A 17,542-nucleotide genomic window follows, 5' to 3' on the forward strand; every position below is an offset into this window, starting at 1 on the left:
GAGAGACTGGAAGAGTACACTAGAGTGGCAGCTAAGAGATTGCTCCCCTGCTCAGGAATCAGTAACCGTCCTCATTTCAGGGGGGACCAACTGCTACATGAACTCGTTCACCCTGATGATTCAGACACCCAGATTGTTTTACAGGGATCCTATGGAGCTTACCTAGAATTTATTTTTCATGTAGAAAATAATTACCTAACTTAGCTAGCCTGCGTCAAATACTTGTTAAATTACCTGGTGTTGTCTCCCATTATTTTGCAGAGAAATGGTGCCCTGCTTGGAAACCATGTCAATCATGTTAATAGTGATAGGAGAGATTCCCTTCAGCAGACCAATACCACCCACCGTCCCCTGCATGTCCAAAGGCCTTCAATTCCACCTGCAAGTGATACTGAGAAACCGCTGTTTCCTCCAGCAGGAAATTCGGTGTGTCATAACCATCATAACCATAATTCCATAGGAAAGCAAATTCCCAACTCAACAAATGCCAATCTCAATAATGCCAATATGTCCAAAGCTGCCCATGGCAAGCGGCCCAGCATTGCGAACCTTGAGCATGTGTCTGACAATGGGCATCATTCCTCCCACAAGCATGACCGTGAGCCTCAAAGAAGGTCCAGTTTTAAAAGGTAACATTTAAAATGTGTTTGCGCTTGGTAATGTGGCATCTGCCTATGTCTCCTCTGGCCCCAAGGAGTGAGGTGGTCCTTTCTCCTCTGAGCTCTGGAACGTGGAGGAGAGTCTCCATAGCACCTGTGAGTGCTCCTGAGTTCTCAGCCTCTTCAGGCACTAGCCACATGATGAGCCTCATGGATAAAAGGCCCTCTGCCCTTCCATCTCCTGCTGTATATGGTACCCCTGAAACAGCAGCTGCAAAACCTACTGTCCCCAGTTGTGTTGACATAATCTGGGTCAGAGGTTGGCAAACTTTTTCTGTGAAGAGCCAGATGGTAAATATTTTAGGCTTTGCCATATGGCCTCTATTGCCATTGCTCAGCTCTGTCAGCATCGCTAGAACACAGCCATAGATGATATGGAAATGAATGGGTGTGGCTGTGTTATAATAAACTTTATCTGTGGACACTGAAATTTGAATGTCCTATATTCACACGTGATGAAGTATTTTTATTTTGATTTCTCTTCAGTCATTTAAAAATGTGAAAACTGTACAAAAACAGGTGGCAGCCCGTATTGTGGCTTGTGAAACAGTTTGCCAACCCCTACCCTAGGAGGTGGCCTGATAACTGCATATTATATTTGGTTGGAAATATTTAACTTTTGTCTTCTGCCTCCCTCCCATTTTATGCCGTTCCTGGATAGAACCCGCTATTATGAAACTTACGTTAGGTATGTGCTGGTTGCCTCTGTTTATGCGGTAAATACAATGGCGTTACGGGTGTTGCCAACTGGCCTCCTCGACTGCTGAGGAAGGAGAAAAATTCCTTGAGCCATCTAGCGTAATGGGTTATAATAGGGCTGCAGACTCAGGGGTCAGAGGTAGTTGGCTTCTTTCTAAGCAAGAGAGCTTTCAGATCCTGTCTGCTAGACTGTTAGTATCCAAGGACTGATAGTCGTGGGCCAGGCATGCCCCATGGTCTAACTCCTGCAGCCTCACAACAGTGCTGGGAGGGCCCGCTGTGCGCCGATGGAGTGCCCAGGCTTGTGAAGCTGGGCAACTCTTGCCTGCTCTTTGGGTTCAAGTTTCTTGGGGTAGGCAGGGGTGGTTAGTAAATGTAAGACCCAAACCTCCTGAAGACCAGGACCAGGACTTCTCCATTGTCCCCTTACAGTCCTCCGCATAAACCCACTCCGCATATACACGGTATAATCTGCTGTACATGTATCAAACTGAGTTGCATTGTGGGCAGAGTGATCATTTCATTGGGGGCAGGGGAACTAGGTCTTCTAGTTTAATTTTATCGAGAGAAATCAGAAGCAACTTGATCCAAAGAAGGGTGGTGAGAGAGTGGAGAACTTTGAGGACATACAGTCCTTTCTTTGGGGAGAGTTGATGTCATTGGGCCCAGGGCAGGCTGACTTTCGGGAAGACGTTATACCAGGCCTCCAACAGAGTAGTCTTTGAAAACTTGGCAAACATTTCCCATGGATGTTTCCCCTGTGACACTGTACTCAGCAGTCCTTCTCCTTGGGTTTAATAGAGCGGGAAGTCAGTGGTAAAGAAGCCTCTGCGCTCCATGTTCTGAAGCCACACTGGGTTGGGGCTGGGCTGGGCAGGAGAGGGGATTGGAGTAGATGGCAGGGTCCTCCCCGTACCACCATCACTGTTTGCAGCCCTCTGGGTCCATTTTCCTGGCTCAGTTCCCCCAATTACATTTACTCCTTTGGCTCCCTGGCCTCTGGCACAGGGGTTTGGTACCCGCATTGGGCAGGGTGCTGAGGGAGAGTCCTCTCTCTTCCCCTGTCCAGATACAGCACCGCTGCCAGAGGCCTTAGCAGCTCAGTCCAACCTGAAGAGGTGCATGTGGGTGTGGGGGGGCAGGGGGAGCCAAGCACGTGGGCGGGGATGCTGGCCTTGTGCTGAGGGCATGGCTGCATGAGCTGTCACCTCCCCAGGCTCTCAGATCCCCTCTCCCTACTGCAGGTCTGACTCTGGAGATGAACAGCTCCCGACTATTTGCTGGGAAGATTCAGAGATACATGGCTACTTCCAGGACCCCCGCTGCTTAGGGGAGCAGGAGTATTTCAGCGGTGAGGAATACTACGAGGATGACAGCTCGCCGACCAGAAGCAGGTAACTGGGAGCAGGTAACCAGGGGCAGGTAACTGGGAGCAGGCAGCTGGGAGCAGACAACCGGGAACAGGTAACTGCGGGCAGGCAGCCGGGAGCAGGTAACCAGGGGCAGGCAGCCAGGAACGGGCAGCCGGGGGCAGGTAACTGGGAGCAGACAGCCAGTAGCTCTGTGCTTGGGCTCACAGTAAGTGCACCCTCTCCCCCTCCACTACATGTTTTCTGCCCCTGGTGTTCTGCCTAGCCATGAAGCCAAAGGGCTACCTACAGCTGACTCTGGATTCCCCAGAAAAGCAAAATGGAGTCCAAATTCCAGGCCAAAAAGAGGCAGAGCGGAGTTGACTTATTTCCACCAGGGGCGTCTGAGGCCTCTCTGTAAAGGCTTGGGCCTGCTTTGTGGCTGGGTTAGGCCCTTTCCCTCAGTTCTTCAGAGATCAGTCTTTATGTAATTAACACTGGGAACTCTGGCCTGGGGACTGTTTGCAGAGCAGCTTGTCCAGCCGTAGCCGTAGGTGGGGTATTCGTGGGCAGCATCCCCTTCCTGCCCCAGTCAAGGGGTCTCTCCTGGAGCTGGAAGAGACAAGAGGTAACAGTGGCACTGTCTCAGCAGAGGTGCCTCTCCCAGCTCCGTCCTGTACAGACTGCTGGTGGTTACAACAGACACTTGCTTTAGGACATACAGGGAGCAATGTGGGGCCACGCAGGTTACTGCCACCCTTTCCCTGTAACCGCATCTCATCATGACCAGGCAGCCCCCTGACGGTGAGGTGGCACTGCAGTGAGGTCACTTCCAGCATCTAAGCCGTTTGGAAATGCCAGCCGTGTATTCCAGGCCTTCCACTGCCTGACCCTCATCTGCCTCTCCAGCTGTTCCTTCATCAGCCGCCCTCAAATGCCCAGCTTCTGGTCAGATAGCCACTGATTCTGAGCCATGTGTGCTCTGTGTTTCCGTCTGTAGGGCTTCTCTCTCACCAAGTCCACCACTTGGATGCCCTTAGCCCATCTTTGCATGGCCTAACGCCCCCCTCTTCGAGGGCCTGTCCCAGTGCCTTACTTTCCCATTCCTCTGACTACAGTCCCTCCCCCTACCCCACTCCCAAAACACACCCAGAAGCCATCGTGAACACTTCTTGTCTAACACTGACCTTTTCTAGCTAGTACTGGACACCTGTGTGTGTGTGGTGTTTTCTAAGCTCCTGGGGGACCACGTTTTGTACCTTGTTGTGTCCCTGGCACCGGCCTAGCACCTGGCAAGAGCAGGCACTCGGAAGAGGGTTCTCAATGAGGAAGTGAGTGGATGATAGGCTTCTGTGGCATCTGAAATCCACATTTGACCCTGGTCTGAGGCTGCCTCTGGGATGGAAACTCCCAGCACATCACTTGTCACGGGCCTCCAGTCCTGAGCCTTCCTGTGATGGCCCTTGCTCTCCGTTTAGAATCTTCTGTGAAGCCGAGGATTGTGTTGTTCTCAGCCAATCCAGCTGTGTCCCAGGCAGGTAGGAGAGGACTATAGATGTGGGTCAGCCAGAGCCCTCAGACAAGGCTTGTTGACTAGAATCATGCATGCCCCTTACTCTCTCTTCTGGCCTTTCTGACTGTTAGGCATAACAATGGCTACTACAACAGATACCCAGGCAGCAGCTTGGACTTCGAAAGGCCCCGAGGCTACCACCACCCCCAAGGCTTCTTAGAGGACGATGACTCACCCGTTTGCTACGATCGGAGATCTCCAAGGAGACGCCTACTACCTCCAACCCCAACATGTGAGGCCAGATTTTTTGCTTTGGGTGAAGCCTCCTAGAGAGTAGTGTGCTGCTTCCTCTTCCCTGCCCCAGGGGATGTCGGCCCATGTGAGCCCGCCATGGCAGGGACCGCCAGCTGCTCCCCCAGGGCTCCAGTTGGGAGGTGGCATCGGCCTTCCTTCCCTTCTCATCCATATTGCACATGATGGACTTTCAACCACTTCAGCACTGTTTTTGACTCTTTGAGAATAGAGAGAGGTAGTACCTGGCTCTAAAATTAGTGGACACCGTTACTGCCTCCAAGCCTCTGCTCCATCTGAAGAGTAAGCAAGATGTTCACTTTTGTTGTTAACTCCACGGACAGGGCACCTTAGAGAGGGGAAAGGTGGCTCAAGTGCAGAGTGGACTTGGAGCAGGCCTATTTCACAAAGCCCCCTGGGCCTGAGGGCCCCCAGGAATTCTTGGTGTCCATCTCTCCAGAGTTACTTGCCAGGGTTAATCTCGTTCTTCCTCATCTCTCCATCCTCCTTTTCTCTCTTTTCCTCCTCTTCTCTCATCTTTCCCTCCTCTTCTCTCATCTTTCCCTCAGGTCTCCCAGTGCCCTCTGCTCATGGGACAGGTTTTGCCCTCTTAGGTGGCCCTCAAAACTCCATTGAGGTTGCTTCTAGGATAGGTGGCTCCCATTCCAGGGCCAGGGGAGCCCCAGACTGCTGAGAAGGGGCAGGGGCTGGCTGCTCCCCCACCCAGTTTTCTTCTGCAGCTATGCTGTAACCGGCGCCATCAGGAGACCTGAGTCAGCTGAGCACCTGGGAACAGACCACAGCTAGCAGTAGAGAAAGAAATGCGGGGGCTCCTGCCCGCTCCCAGCTGGGCACTTTGACTTGGAGCATGTGGGCATTTTGTGATGGTTAAAGAATATCCATTTTTGGTATTTTTGAAGAATGAAGCGTATCTTTGTGCAGGACTCTAGTCAGTAACCAAAAATAGCCGAGACTCTGGCTCCTGAGTCTGCCAAGCTACATACACAATAAAGAGTTGGATTGGGTGGTGCCCGGGGCCCTGTGCCTCACCCCAGCTGTCACAGCTCTGGTGGGAAGTATAGTCAGGCCCATTTCCATGGTTAATATTTAATTGCTTAGCCCCAAACACATGCTGGAGGCAGGATTCCTTTCTCCATTAATACTGGATAAAGCACTTGCAGGTGAGGCTTTTTTTTGGGGGGGGTTAGGTGAGGCCAGTCGGAAGCCTCTCACCTGTGGGATTTCCATTGCCTTCCTTGGATCTTGCTTGCCTTTGCTTATGCAGCTGTCCAGCACACTCAGTGCCCTCAGCAATGCCAGCCATTCCCAGGTGCTGTCCTCAGTGATGGCGAGGAGCCGAGGCAAGCAGGAGCAACTGCCCTCTGTATTCGTAGGCGGTGTGCATTGCTGCCCATCAGCTCAGACCTTGGGCAGGGAGAACATTAAGCTCCACAACTCCACGGGCATTACTTCCTCTTTCAGAGATTGTCCTGCACAGTAAATAAGGTGATGGGTATACGTGGATCCATTTCAAAAACTGAAAAGCACTATGCAGATGAGAGGGACTGCTGTTTTACTTTCCCATCTCTGAGCCTCTGGCCTCTGCCATCTGATCTTGGAGCTTAGGGGTTGTGTGGTGCTCAGATGGAAGGCTTTCTGATGAAGACCGTGTTTGTTGCACAGCTGTCTGTGCCCACGTAGCCAACTCAACAAGGACTCCTCAGCACGTGCCACGGTATGCACTGGGCTGTCTGTCCTCTCTTTTTGGGAAGTGGCCAACTAAAGACTCAGCCTGGTCTTCATGTGCTCCCCGTTTCTGGAGCGTTGTGTAGAGTTCCCCAGTGCCTGGGACGCTTCCCAAGGCTAGTCCTTGAGGGTTTCCAATACAGTTTTACTGGGGCACGGGCAACGTAAGCCTAGAAAGCAGAGGTCAAGTAAGGTCAAATAAGCAGAGGTCAAGTAAGGAAATGACTCAGTCACTGTCTTGCAAACTATAGGCAAGGCTCCCCCGAAGCAGCTTCTGCAGTGCCAGACCCCTGCTAGGATGGAGGAGTTCCCAGGAGGAGGCCTATCACTGTGAGTGTAGGGGTCTAGAATTCAGACTTACCTCCTGGGTTGGTGCACTATCATATCAAACTAAGAGCTAAGGATCATCTTGGTGTCACTGAACCTGTGTATTAGCCTCTTCAGAATGACTATTAATAGGACAACTGTTTTCTTTAGTTTGAGGTGTTCTTTTCTTTTGACTTCAGTGCTAAAGAAGTTGGGTTTTCCTGACAAAAATACTTATTACCTGGTTGAACTGATGAGGGCAGGCAGCAGGTCACTCCCTTTAAAATAAAGGTGGAAACACGGAAGTCCTAGGAAGATACTGCAGCCTTCAGAGACTTGTAGGATAGCCAGGTGAGAGAGGGGTAGTCAGGAAATGCTTGTGGGATTCTAGAATGACATCATGCTTCGGAACTGAAATGTTGGTTTCCCAGGGGCTTCTGGAAAAAGAAAAAAATTTTTTTTTTTCTGAGTCAGAAAGCTTTGCCTTCTGGGCTGCCTTTAGCTTCTCCTGAGAAGGCACAGACAGCATTTAAAAGTGGAAAAAAAAAAAAAAGAAAGAAAGAAAAAATTGCATGTTTTAAAACCATCCCTCAGTTGGGCCTTTTCTCCTTTCGCCTCCTGAAGTTTTGAGGCCTAAGAGTTCTTTCTTTTGGACATACTGCTTGCTTCTTCACGAGGTCCCTGTTGAAGGTCCGGTACCTTCACTCCAATTCCTGAAAGCCCCAGTGTTCTGACAGAGGACTTGTTCCACAACTGAATGCTCTGCTTTGACTTCTCAGCCCACCGGAGATCCTCCTTCAACTTTGAGTGCCTGCGGAGGCAGGGCAGCCAGGAAGAGGTCCCGCCGTCGCCGGCTTTTCCCCACCGCACAGCGCTGCCTCTGCACCTCGTGCAGCAACAGGTAAGTCGGCCCACCTTGCCTCCCTCCCATGTGCCTGGGCCAGGCTTGGCAGATGGGTGCCTGCCTAGCCCTCACCCACAGGACAGCCCTGCCCCTTGGCTGCTAGCTTCAGGAGGGAAGGTGGGACTTTCACACAGTCTGGTTTAATCCTTGTGACGGCTGTGCCACAGAGATACTATTACAAGCCTGTTATACAGATGAACTCATCAGGGAGGGTATGCAGTGTGCCCGAGCTCACACAGGAGGGAGTGACCAGGTCACTCCGTGTTTTACACATCCCTCCTCAGCACTAAAGACACAGCCCGGTACAGTCCCTGACTCAGTGGCAGCGCTTGGCTGAGTCTTCACGATCCACGCGGCCCTCTACTTGCTCCAAGAGGTTGCTTCTTCAATGATGCGCATTTGCTGCACCTCTGTGAGCAATGTGTTGTGGTCATTGGGGGAGTGGCCCCCCGACCCTGCCTGTAGTGAGAGCGTGGTCTAGGGAAGAAGTCCTCCCAACGGTGAAGGCTGGGCAGGACCAGGGCCCACTGGCCAAGGCTTGGCCTCAAGGGCAGGAAAACAGGACAGCAGAGATGCTGTCCGTGTGCATGTGTGGTGTGGGGCACTCCAGGAATACATGGTGGAACGAGCACCCAGTCTGCCAGCGCTGCAGAGCCAGGCCTCCTGAGCACACGAGCACTCAGTGCCATCTCAGGTTTTCTGTCCATGTCTCTGCCAACTTTTTACTGGTCTGCCTTTAATTTTTTTTTCTTTTTTTGTGGTAAAGTATACTTAAAACTTACCATTTTAACCACTTCCCAGTGTCCGTTTCAGTGGCATTAAGCATACCCACCATGTTGTCCAGCCATCACCCCAGACAGAACTCAGTGCTCCTCTAGACAGGAACTCCCCACCCTGCCCCAGCCCCAGATAACCTCTGCTCTACTTTCTTTCTCTGTAATTTGCCTATTCTAGATACCTGATTTACAACTGGAGTCATACAACATTTGTCCTCTTGTGACTGACTTCACTCAGCCTGATGCTGTCGAGGCTCAGCCATGTCATAGCGTGTATCAGGACTTATTTCTCTTTATGGCTGAATAACGTTCCATTCTATGTGTGTGCCACATTTTGCTTATCCATGATACCTACGGTTGGAATTGCTGAGTCATATGGTAATTCTGTGCTTAACATTTGTGCAGCTGCCAAAGTGTCTTCCACAGTGGCCGCACCACGTTCTATTCCCACCAGCAGTGTATGAGGGTTGCAGTTTCTCGACACCCTCCCCAACATTTATATGCCTTTTTTTCGATCATAGCCATCGTCATGGGGATGAAACGATCACTGTGGTTTTGATTTCCATAATGACTAATGGGAGCCCTGGTAACGCAGTGGCTAAGCATTCGGCAGCTAGCCAGAAGGCTGGCAGTTCAAATCCACCAGCCACTCTTTGGGAACCCTACGGGGCAGCTCCACTCTGTACTATTGGGTGGCTATGAGTCGGAATCGACGCAACGGCAATGAGTTTGGTTTTGGGGGTTTTTTTTAACGATGTTGCTGAGCATCTTTTCATTTACTTACTGTCTGGGTTTTTTTTAACGATGTTGCTGAGCATCTTTTCACTTACTTACTGTCTTCAGTTTTTATGTTATTTCTGTCCTGTGTTATCATGGAAGGATAAACCTTTGGAAGGCCCAGACCATCAAAGGCTATGAGCCAAGTAGGCCTGGAGAAAGAGAAGATGCCTGACCAGGCCACATCTTGTTTGTGTGAACTGCCTCCGTGGGGCCATAGGCCTCTGTTGCTGACTCAGACAGGACCTGAGTGCCCCTCTGCCAAGTGGGAATCCTAGGCAGGTCTGTGGGCATGAGCAGCAGGGCCTGTACCCAGTGCATTAGAATGAGCAAATGTTGCCTACACAATGAGTTACGATAGAGCAAAAGGAATCAACTGTGTTTTCCTGTGAGTTCTTAGAACTGTTAGTTTTTCCTGAATGTACTTAAAAATTTAAACTGGGTAGTATATTCATACATCACAGCTTGCATGTCTTCCCTGATTCTTCATCATTCTGAAGCAATTTCATGAATTTAGCAACTGATTCCTACTGGAGAACAGGCGTAGAATATGTAGTATGGATTTCAGGAAAAAGAAAACAGTCTGCTAGAAGGCCAGATTTTTCTTACCCATTAATTTAACTTATTGCAGCCTGCTCACGTTCTTCTAAATTCTTCTCTGCGCTGCCCCATAAAACAGGACCTCGTGCTTGGGCCCATTTGAAGGAAGCATGAGGGCTAGATATGTGAGGCACTCCGTCTCTCCACCTTCTCTTCTCTCCTCAGATCATGGCAGTTGCAGGCCTAGATTCGAGCAAAGTCCAGAAGTACTCACCGAGTCACTCGACCCGGTCATGGGCCACCCCCCCAGCGACGCCCCCCTACCAGGACTGGACGCCCTGCTACACCCCCCTGATCCAGGTAGAGCGGTCAGAGTCCCTGGACCAGGTCAATGGCAGCCTGCCGTCCCTGCACCGCAGTTCCTGGTACACAGATGAACCTGGTATCGCCTATCGGACTTTCACGCCAGCCAGCCTGACTGTCCCCAGCAGCTTCCGGAACAAAAACAGCGACAAGCAGAGGAGTGCGGACAGCTTGGTGGAGGCAGTGAGTATGGCTCTTGGCCCCAGGAGGACAGGCTCTGTGGAACAGCAGAGGTGGCACCATGGCGAACTGTATACTGCAGGGAGGGGGTGGCGGTTAGAGCATGGTGGGCGCTGGACCTAGGCTGTCTGGTTTGGGTTTTGACACCTTCCACTTCTTAGTAGCGTGCACTTGGGTTAAAGAGAAAGAGGAAAAGCTGTGCAGTTGAATGTTCCTTATAACATGCATTTAAAAATGGGCCATTACTGCCAATTCTCATAAATTCTCTGTACTAGCATCATGTGAAGGAGCCCTGGTGGCACAACAATTAAGCGCTCAGCTGCTAACCCAAACGTCAGCAGTTTGAACCCACCAGCTGCTCCAAAGGAGAAAGATGTGGCAGCCTGCTTCTGTAAAGGTTTACCACTGAGGAAACCCTATGGGGCAGTTCTACTCTGTTCTATAGGGTTGCTGTGAGTAGCACTTCCCCATAGTGTTATCTAGTCTGTAATCTTCACAATAGCAGATTGCTGGGTCTTTTCTCCCATGGAGCCACCGGGTGGGTTCGAACTGCCAACCTTTGGGTTAGCAGCTGAGCGCTTAACTGTTGCACCACTAGGGCAGATATTACTAGTTTATACTGCTTTCCACAGTGGGGCTCATTCTTCTTGGGCCATGTGTGGAGCCCTGGTGGCACAGTGGTTAAATGCTCGGCTGCTAACCCAAAGGTCGGCAGTTTGAATCCACTAGCCATTCCTTGGGAACCCGATGGGGCAGTTCTGCTTTGTCCTACAGGGTTGCTATGAGTCGGAATCTACCTGACGGCAACGGCTTTGGTTTGGTTTTGGGGCCACATGTAGTTTTGAGCTCTATGACATCTCTAAAGTCAAACCCACTCACATTCATATGCACTTACCACATATGAGATCTAGTAAACACGGTCGGGCCGAGTCCCGGAAGCACAGCATGCAGTTAGTGCTTGAGTTGTTGTTCTCTCCTGTGTTCTCAAACCCTTATCATGCATTCTTGTCATTGATCCTCTTGCCTTTAAAACAGGTCCTCATATCTGAAGGCTTAGGACGGTATGCAAGGGACCCGAAATTTGTATCAGCAACAAAACATGAGATTGCCGATGCCTGTGACCTAACCATTGACGAGATGGAGAGTGCAGCCAGCCACCTGCTCAACGGGAACGTGAGTCCCCGAGCCAATGGGGACGTGGGCCCCGTCTCACACCAGCAGGACTATGAGCTACAAGACTTTGGTTCTGGCTACAGCGATGAAGAGCCAGACCCTGGGAGATATGAGGAGGACCTGGCAGATGAAATGATATGCATCACTACCTTGTAGCACCTAGCAAGGGGGCAGACTGGCTCTAGCCACAGGTGGGGCAGAGGAGGGCCAGGGGAAAAAAAGTGCCTCGTAGTTAGGAAAGCTTAGGCACTAGTTTGGAGTACATATTCAATTAGACTTTTGTACAAGTGATGTCACGTCTCAAGGAAGCCATAAACCTGGTAGGGAACAGGTGCCGAGTGGCCGAGCACAGTGCACCACGTGCTCAGCCCCTGCTGCGGCTGCCCCTCATGGGACCCCTGTGGGAAACAGCAGGCCCAGCCCCAAAAGAGAGGTTGGGTGAGGAGGCACACCAGGCGGATGAGTGAGGAGGCAGACAGGGGACAGGTGAGGAGGCAAACGGGATGAGTGAGGAGGCAGATGGGGCAGGTGAGGAGGCACACAGCGGGGACTGGGATGGGTGAGGAGGCAGACGGGATGAGTGAGGAGGCAGATGGGGGGACGGGTGAGGAGGCAGACAGAGAGACATAGGGAATGGGTGAGGAGGCACACGGGGGATGGGTGAGGCAGAGGATGGGTGAGGAGGCACACAAAGGGGATGGATGAAGAGGCAGACGGGGATGGGTGAGGAGGCAGATGGGGTGGGGGAATGGTTGAGGAGGCAGACGGGGGACTGGTGAGGCAGACAGGGGATGGGTGAGGAGGCACACGGGGGTGGGGGGGACGAGTGAAGAGGCAGACACACATTCTTGTTTGTTCAGATGTACAGTGCTGTGGAGTGTGTCACAGTGTGCACACGGAGCACCCACCACACGCCCACCCACCCACCCACAGGCACAGTGGGGAAGGATAAAGGTGATGACCATCACCACACCTGTGTCATTACCTCAGCTACCAGTCTAGCATATCAGACATTCACTGGGCCCAGCATATCCATTTTTAAACCCTTCCCCCAAATACACTGCTTCCTGGTTACTGTTTGGCTCTTCTGAAATACAGTGTGTATGTCAGAATCTACCTACCAGCGGTCATTACAAGAGGGGAGGAGGACCTTACAAACCAGGTGTTGTGTTCTGTGACACCAGTTTACATAAGAGAATATTACTCAGACGGTCCGTTTCTGAGTTACGTTAAGGGCAACTGTAAACTGGAATAGCAATGCACTGGCAACCAGGTAAACTTAGATATACTAGTTTGTTTCAAAATTCTAGATTTCCTGTACATGACTTGTAATATACTATAATTTGTATTTGTAAAGAGATGGTCTATATTTTGTAATTATTGTACCGTATTTGAACTGCAGCAATATCCATGGGTCTTAATCACTATAGTTCCCCACTGACATCCAGAAATCATTAGTATTTTTACTTGGACTATACAGAAGTAGAGGAAATAGAGCCAGTGCTCATTTATCCAGTGAAAACCTTTTGGGGGTAAAATTTTGAGTTCAAGAGAACTTGACACTACAGAGATTTTTCTAAAATATTTTGAGTCACTATCAATCTTTACACAAGGTATACCAGATGACTATTTGTAGTCTTTTATTTGGGCAAGAGTTCTATATTGTACTTTTTGATCCACTGTGGGTTGCAACTGTTTTGTTTTTGTTGTTTTTTTTTTCACTTTAACGCTTTGATAAGAGTAGGTCAGACTGGTTCCTTTGACCCTGTGGCATTCACAGTGCTGGTTTCTCAGCTGCCCATACAGGACACTTCTGAATCTCTGGTGCAGAAATAACTGCACAGGTGAATGAAACGAGTCTGCTCGAGTCCCCTGGGAACCAGTGATGCTGCTTGTCTTAGTAAGGGGTGGAAGAAGGACTGTGCAGACATGATCCACAGGATTAGGGTGTCCGGGTCTGTACAGATCGTACTGTTGCCTTTCTACAAAATGTTGCTGTACTGTGTTCTCTTTGAGGGCTTTATATGCAAATGATGAGGGCTGCTATTTCCATTAGAATGCACTCGCTCTGATCGTCTCTCCTGATGAAAACCCACTTCTGGAGGATTAGAACTGTCAAGGCCTCCTTTTCTGTTAACAGGATCTTGCTGACTTTGTCAGGTTACCTTGCAGGGATTCCCTGCAGTCAAAAAGACAGGTAGCAATTTTTGGTTCCAATTTTTAAATATTACATAGACAACCTGTTCATTGATGTCTTTTTGTAAATACTTTGCTATGAAGACCTTACAAACCTCTTCTTAAGACATTCTTACTCTAGATCCAGGCAAAAACACTTCAAGGTTTGTAAATGACTGTTTCCTGACGTAAATCCTTTTTTTATTAAAATGCAAAATGTTCTTCAGAATAAAACCGTGTAACAACTTTATTATGCTGGGGAGCTCTCCTTGCAAGGAGCTGGCTTTTGCTAGCCAGAGCTTCCGAAGGGGTTCTCTGTGAGGGCGGCTCTGTAAGGATGTCAGTGTTTCCTCATCCTCAGGGCTCCTCTGATGCCAGTCACTTAACACCAGCTGCAGAGAGCACTGATTCTCCTAAAGGGCTAGCCCCCCGTCAGCCATGCCAGGACTGTTTTCTGGTATTGGTGATCATTTGGCAATTTTATGGGCAGCACCACTCCCACTATGTCCCCTTTGAGCCTGGTTCAGCCTCTCATCTAATACTAAATTTTTCTTTGTTTCAGGAAAGTTTCAAGATTAACTCTCTCCCTTTTGGTTTCCCTTCCTTCACCCGCCTCCCAAAAAAATCATTTTGATGTGTCCACAGGAACAGTAGTTATTTAATCTATCTTGTGCTTTTCATAATATCACAAAATGGAAACACAGCCATGATTTGACTAGGAACCAACAGTGAGCACCCTCCTTAAGAACCGTCTTTGACCAGCGTGTTGACCCTGATTTCTATCAGACCACTGGACTCTGCTGGGTCAGGCAGTGTAGTCCTACTTTATTCCAAGATGTTCCAGAACCAGCCGCAGCCCAGGGACGGTGGGCTGTGAAGGCACTGGAAGCCTCTCCTTGGGGTGTGGGCTGTACCTGCTGGCGAGTCTGACGAGGTGACTGCAGATGCGTGGGCCCCTACCTTGTGAAAGAAACCAGAGCAGCTGCCAAGAAATTTATTTCATGTTTTAAGTGTCTTCGCCAATTGCCTGTTTTTCCTATGAAGTGTTTTAATGTTATGATGGGCCGTTGATTTATTTTAAATACTGCTTAGCAGTAGAACTGATGGCAGGCACAGCGCCTCCACACTAGCCTCCCCCCATCGTCAACACAGACTCCAGCCATCCATGCTTTTATCGAAAAATTTTGTATTCATGTAAAACGATGTTTCTTCTTTCCCTTCTCTGCTGGTGATTAGGAGACAGGAGAGCGAAGAGCAGGCCTGGGCACTAGCTTCAAACACCGGAACAAGAGTGAGAGGAAGACCTGAGGATGTCCTGTGGGGAACTGGCAGGAAACGGTAACTGCCTGTATCACATGGCAGGGCCGATAGGGAGGGTGGGTATGCTTTTCTAAATTTTTTTTTAAAGAATGTGTTATTAGATCTGATGTTCAGTTGGCTTATCAGTGGAAATACGACTACATTAGCCTTTGGGATGAGGAACATGGTTTTGCTGAAGAAAAGAATCCATTGGAATTTATGGAAAAAGTCCTCCAGCTTTTTTTTTTTTCTGTACTGGAAGCAAAAAGGCCGTAAGCTAAGGCACTGGAACTTCCACTTATAGGAGCTGCCATTTCCTGGTCACCTGGTGGATGCTCTTGGCCCAACCATGCAGCCTGCTCCCACGGATTTGCGGGTTCCATCCCTTATTCCATCAGGAAGAACGTTCTACTGACAAAGCTTAAATGCAGGCTTCAGAGGAGTCAGATGCTCCCCAAGGTGCTGTGAGCACTAGGCACACAGGTTTCTGTCAGCTTCTTGCAGTCATCCTGTGGAAAGTACATTCCTCCACTTCTAGGCCCAGCAGGCAGGCTTCTTCTAAGTGGCTTACCTAACGAGGTCAGCCTAGTTCCTTGAGAACTGGGGTGCGGCAGGCCTCACATGCTCTGCTGGCCCCTGGCTTTGCAGTCCTGCTCCCACACCGTCCTCCTCCTTCCCCACCTGCATCAGCACGTCTCCCCCACGTGAGCTTCTTCAGTCAATAGCCTTTTTTTCTGAGGTCGAAGGTCCCCACCCCCCGCCACCCGGCAGTGGAGCTTTCCAGCAGCTCTGTCCTTAGGACGTGAGCCACTGCTCTACGGTGCTGAGCGCCCACTTGTGTGATACCCAGTCTCGTAACAGCGGCTGTGCTAACTTGCAGGGACTCATGTGAAGAACTGTCAAATCAGAACTCTGTTCTGTGTCTGAACCCCAACAGCCCAGTGTCCACTTTGACTTTTGCAGCTCTGGGTATATGACACGCACAGTCTTTTGGGAGGTATTTGCATCTCTGGTTAAATCATGTGATCACGTAGATGGAACAAGCCTCAGTTAGCGAGAGCGTTAAGAGGGGCCTGGAGGTAAGCAAGTGATACACTGGACAGGCTCATTTCATCAAGTTTATTTTACTTATCTTAAAATACAGCCACTGTACCTAATCAGCCATTGTCTCAGAGGCTGAGTCCAGCAAGGAGCCCAGAGATGGTAAGATTACATCACAGTATCACTTGTCATGTTTGCACCAGAGAAGGTGGTGGGCGATCAGAGTCAGGCTTGGACACACCCCCTTTACAGACACATAACTTTTCACTTCTGACCCAAATCAACAGGCCTTCCAGGAGAGGCGCACCTGGCCCTGAGCTGTGGAGCAGGTACCTCACTCCTCTGCTGTTGATCGCCACAGGCAGCCCACGCCCAAGAGGTCTGACCACTGCTAGCAGGAAGAGGGGGAACCTCTCCAGGAGAAAGAAATCTTTTGGCAAATTTAGAATTTTTTTTCTTGACCCTCCCCTGGAACAGAAAATAAAGCAAGATACAGATAAGATTAAAAAAGAGCTGCTTAAAATTTCAAATGGAAGGAGCTATGTGATGGTTTTCTTTTCTCCACTCTTCTAGAAGGAGTTTTTTCAGAAACCTAAGTTGTGGCTGTCAGGCCTCCATGGCATTTGCAAGCCACCTCATTCCACTCTGATCCCAGTGAATCCTGAAACCCCTCATCTCTCCTTCCTTTATTCCAAGCCCAGGATAAGTTGCCAGATGGCAGCTCTCTCCTTCCCATCCATAGCTGGTGGATTTGGATATCTTGAGAAAAAAATTGATCTAAAATGCATTTAGTTTTCCTTACCTTTTGTAAGAACAGTCTGGATAAGGCATCTTAGTTAAAAAATAAGTAACTCGATTACATTATTGAATTTTAAGAAGTCAAAAGATCAAAGAGCTATTTTAAATGCTATTTGTGTGTTTTTTCTTCAAAAACTCAACTCTTTGCTCATTTATTTTTCTTTCAATTGTATTTTTACAGGATCAGGGTGCCTGGTTTCACTTAACTGCTTTTCATACCAGTCTCAGCACCAGCCTGGTCTGTTCCCATGCGTGTCCAGAGAATAAGGATGCCCCCGCCCCCTGCCTCTGAGAGGGTGCTCCTGCTGCTGGGTCATTTCCAAAGGCTGGTAGGAAAGAGTCCTCTCTTGGGCTCAAGGGTGAGGGCGGCTGCTTCAGAATGGAGGTGTGGGGTCAACTCTGGGTTTCTGTGTTTCCTGGTAACAAGAAGATCTTTTAAAACCCTAAATCGTGAAACTTAACAGTAGTGAAACCAATGTGGCATTCCCTCCAGACTCTTCTCTCCTTGGACCAGGTCCAGAAATCCTTGCACTGGGGCTGTTCGCGTTGAATGAGAACAAGAGCACCTGACAGCCAGGTGGAAAGCTCCTCTGGGTGACATGACCCAGCACGAGTTCCACCTCACTCAGAGAGTGAAGCCAGGAAGTGAAGAGGAAAGGAAGGCCTGTTCTTCCAGCAGGCACGTTTCCCCTCTGAACAGGGACTCCAAGGACTTACATGCAATCCCAGCCTACAACTGTGTGACCCCTGGCCTCAGCTTCCCTCCCTTCTGTAAAACAAAATGCTTACAGCCTGACGTTAGTTATGCCCCTTCTTGGTGGCATCCGGCCTATGCAATAGCACCTTGCTCTTAGGGGCTCACCTTAAGAAGAAGGCCTGGGAAGGAAGTCAGCAGGCAGCCAGACCCTGGGTTAGAGAATGCCATGTGACTAGGAGACAGGGACATTGCAGGA

General features: G+C 49.8%; 1 protein-coding gene across 11 annotated transcripts in view; it reads left to right on the forward strand.

The window, feature by feature from the left end:
- The window catches only part of CACNA1D (calcium voltage-gated channel subunit alpha1 D), a 386,495-nt gene extending 374,526 nt beyond the window's left edge, over positions 1–11,969 (forward strand). For 6 of the 11 annotated variants that reach the window (XM_049862928.1, XM_049862930.1, XM_049862931.1 and 3 more), the window contains 6 exons: positions 262–629; positions 2,603–2,752; positions 4,352–4,512; positions 7,343–7,464; positions 9,786–10,106; positions 11,139–11,968. In XM_049862928.1, coding sequence (XP_049718885.1) covers positions 262–629; positions 2,603–2,752; positions 4,352–4,512; positions 7,343–7,464; positions 9,786–10,106; positions 11,139–11,432 — 1,416 coding nt within the window. In that variant the 3' untranslated portion in view covers positions 11,433–11,968. Of the gene's footprint in view, positions 1–261; positions 630–2,602; positions 2,753–4,351; positions 4,513–7,342; positions 7,465–9,785; positions 10,107–11,138 lie in introns of all 11 variants that reach the window. The other 5 variants (XM_049862932.1, XM_049862935.1, XM_049862937.1 and 2 more) reach the window with 2 other exon arrangements.
- Positions 11,970–17,542: the final 5,573 nt, after the last annotated feature.

This window comes from Elephas maximus, chromosome 20 (genome assembly GCF_024166365.1).
Source record: "Elephas maximus indicus isolate mEleMax1 chromosome 20, mEleMax1 primary haplotype, whole genome shotgun sequence".
Taxonomy (NCBI): Eukaryota; Metazoa; Chordata; class Mammalia; order Proboscidea; family Elephantidae; genus Elephas; species Elephas maximus.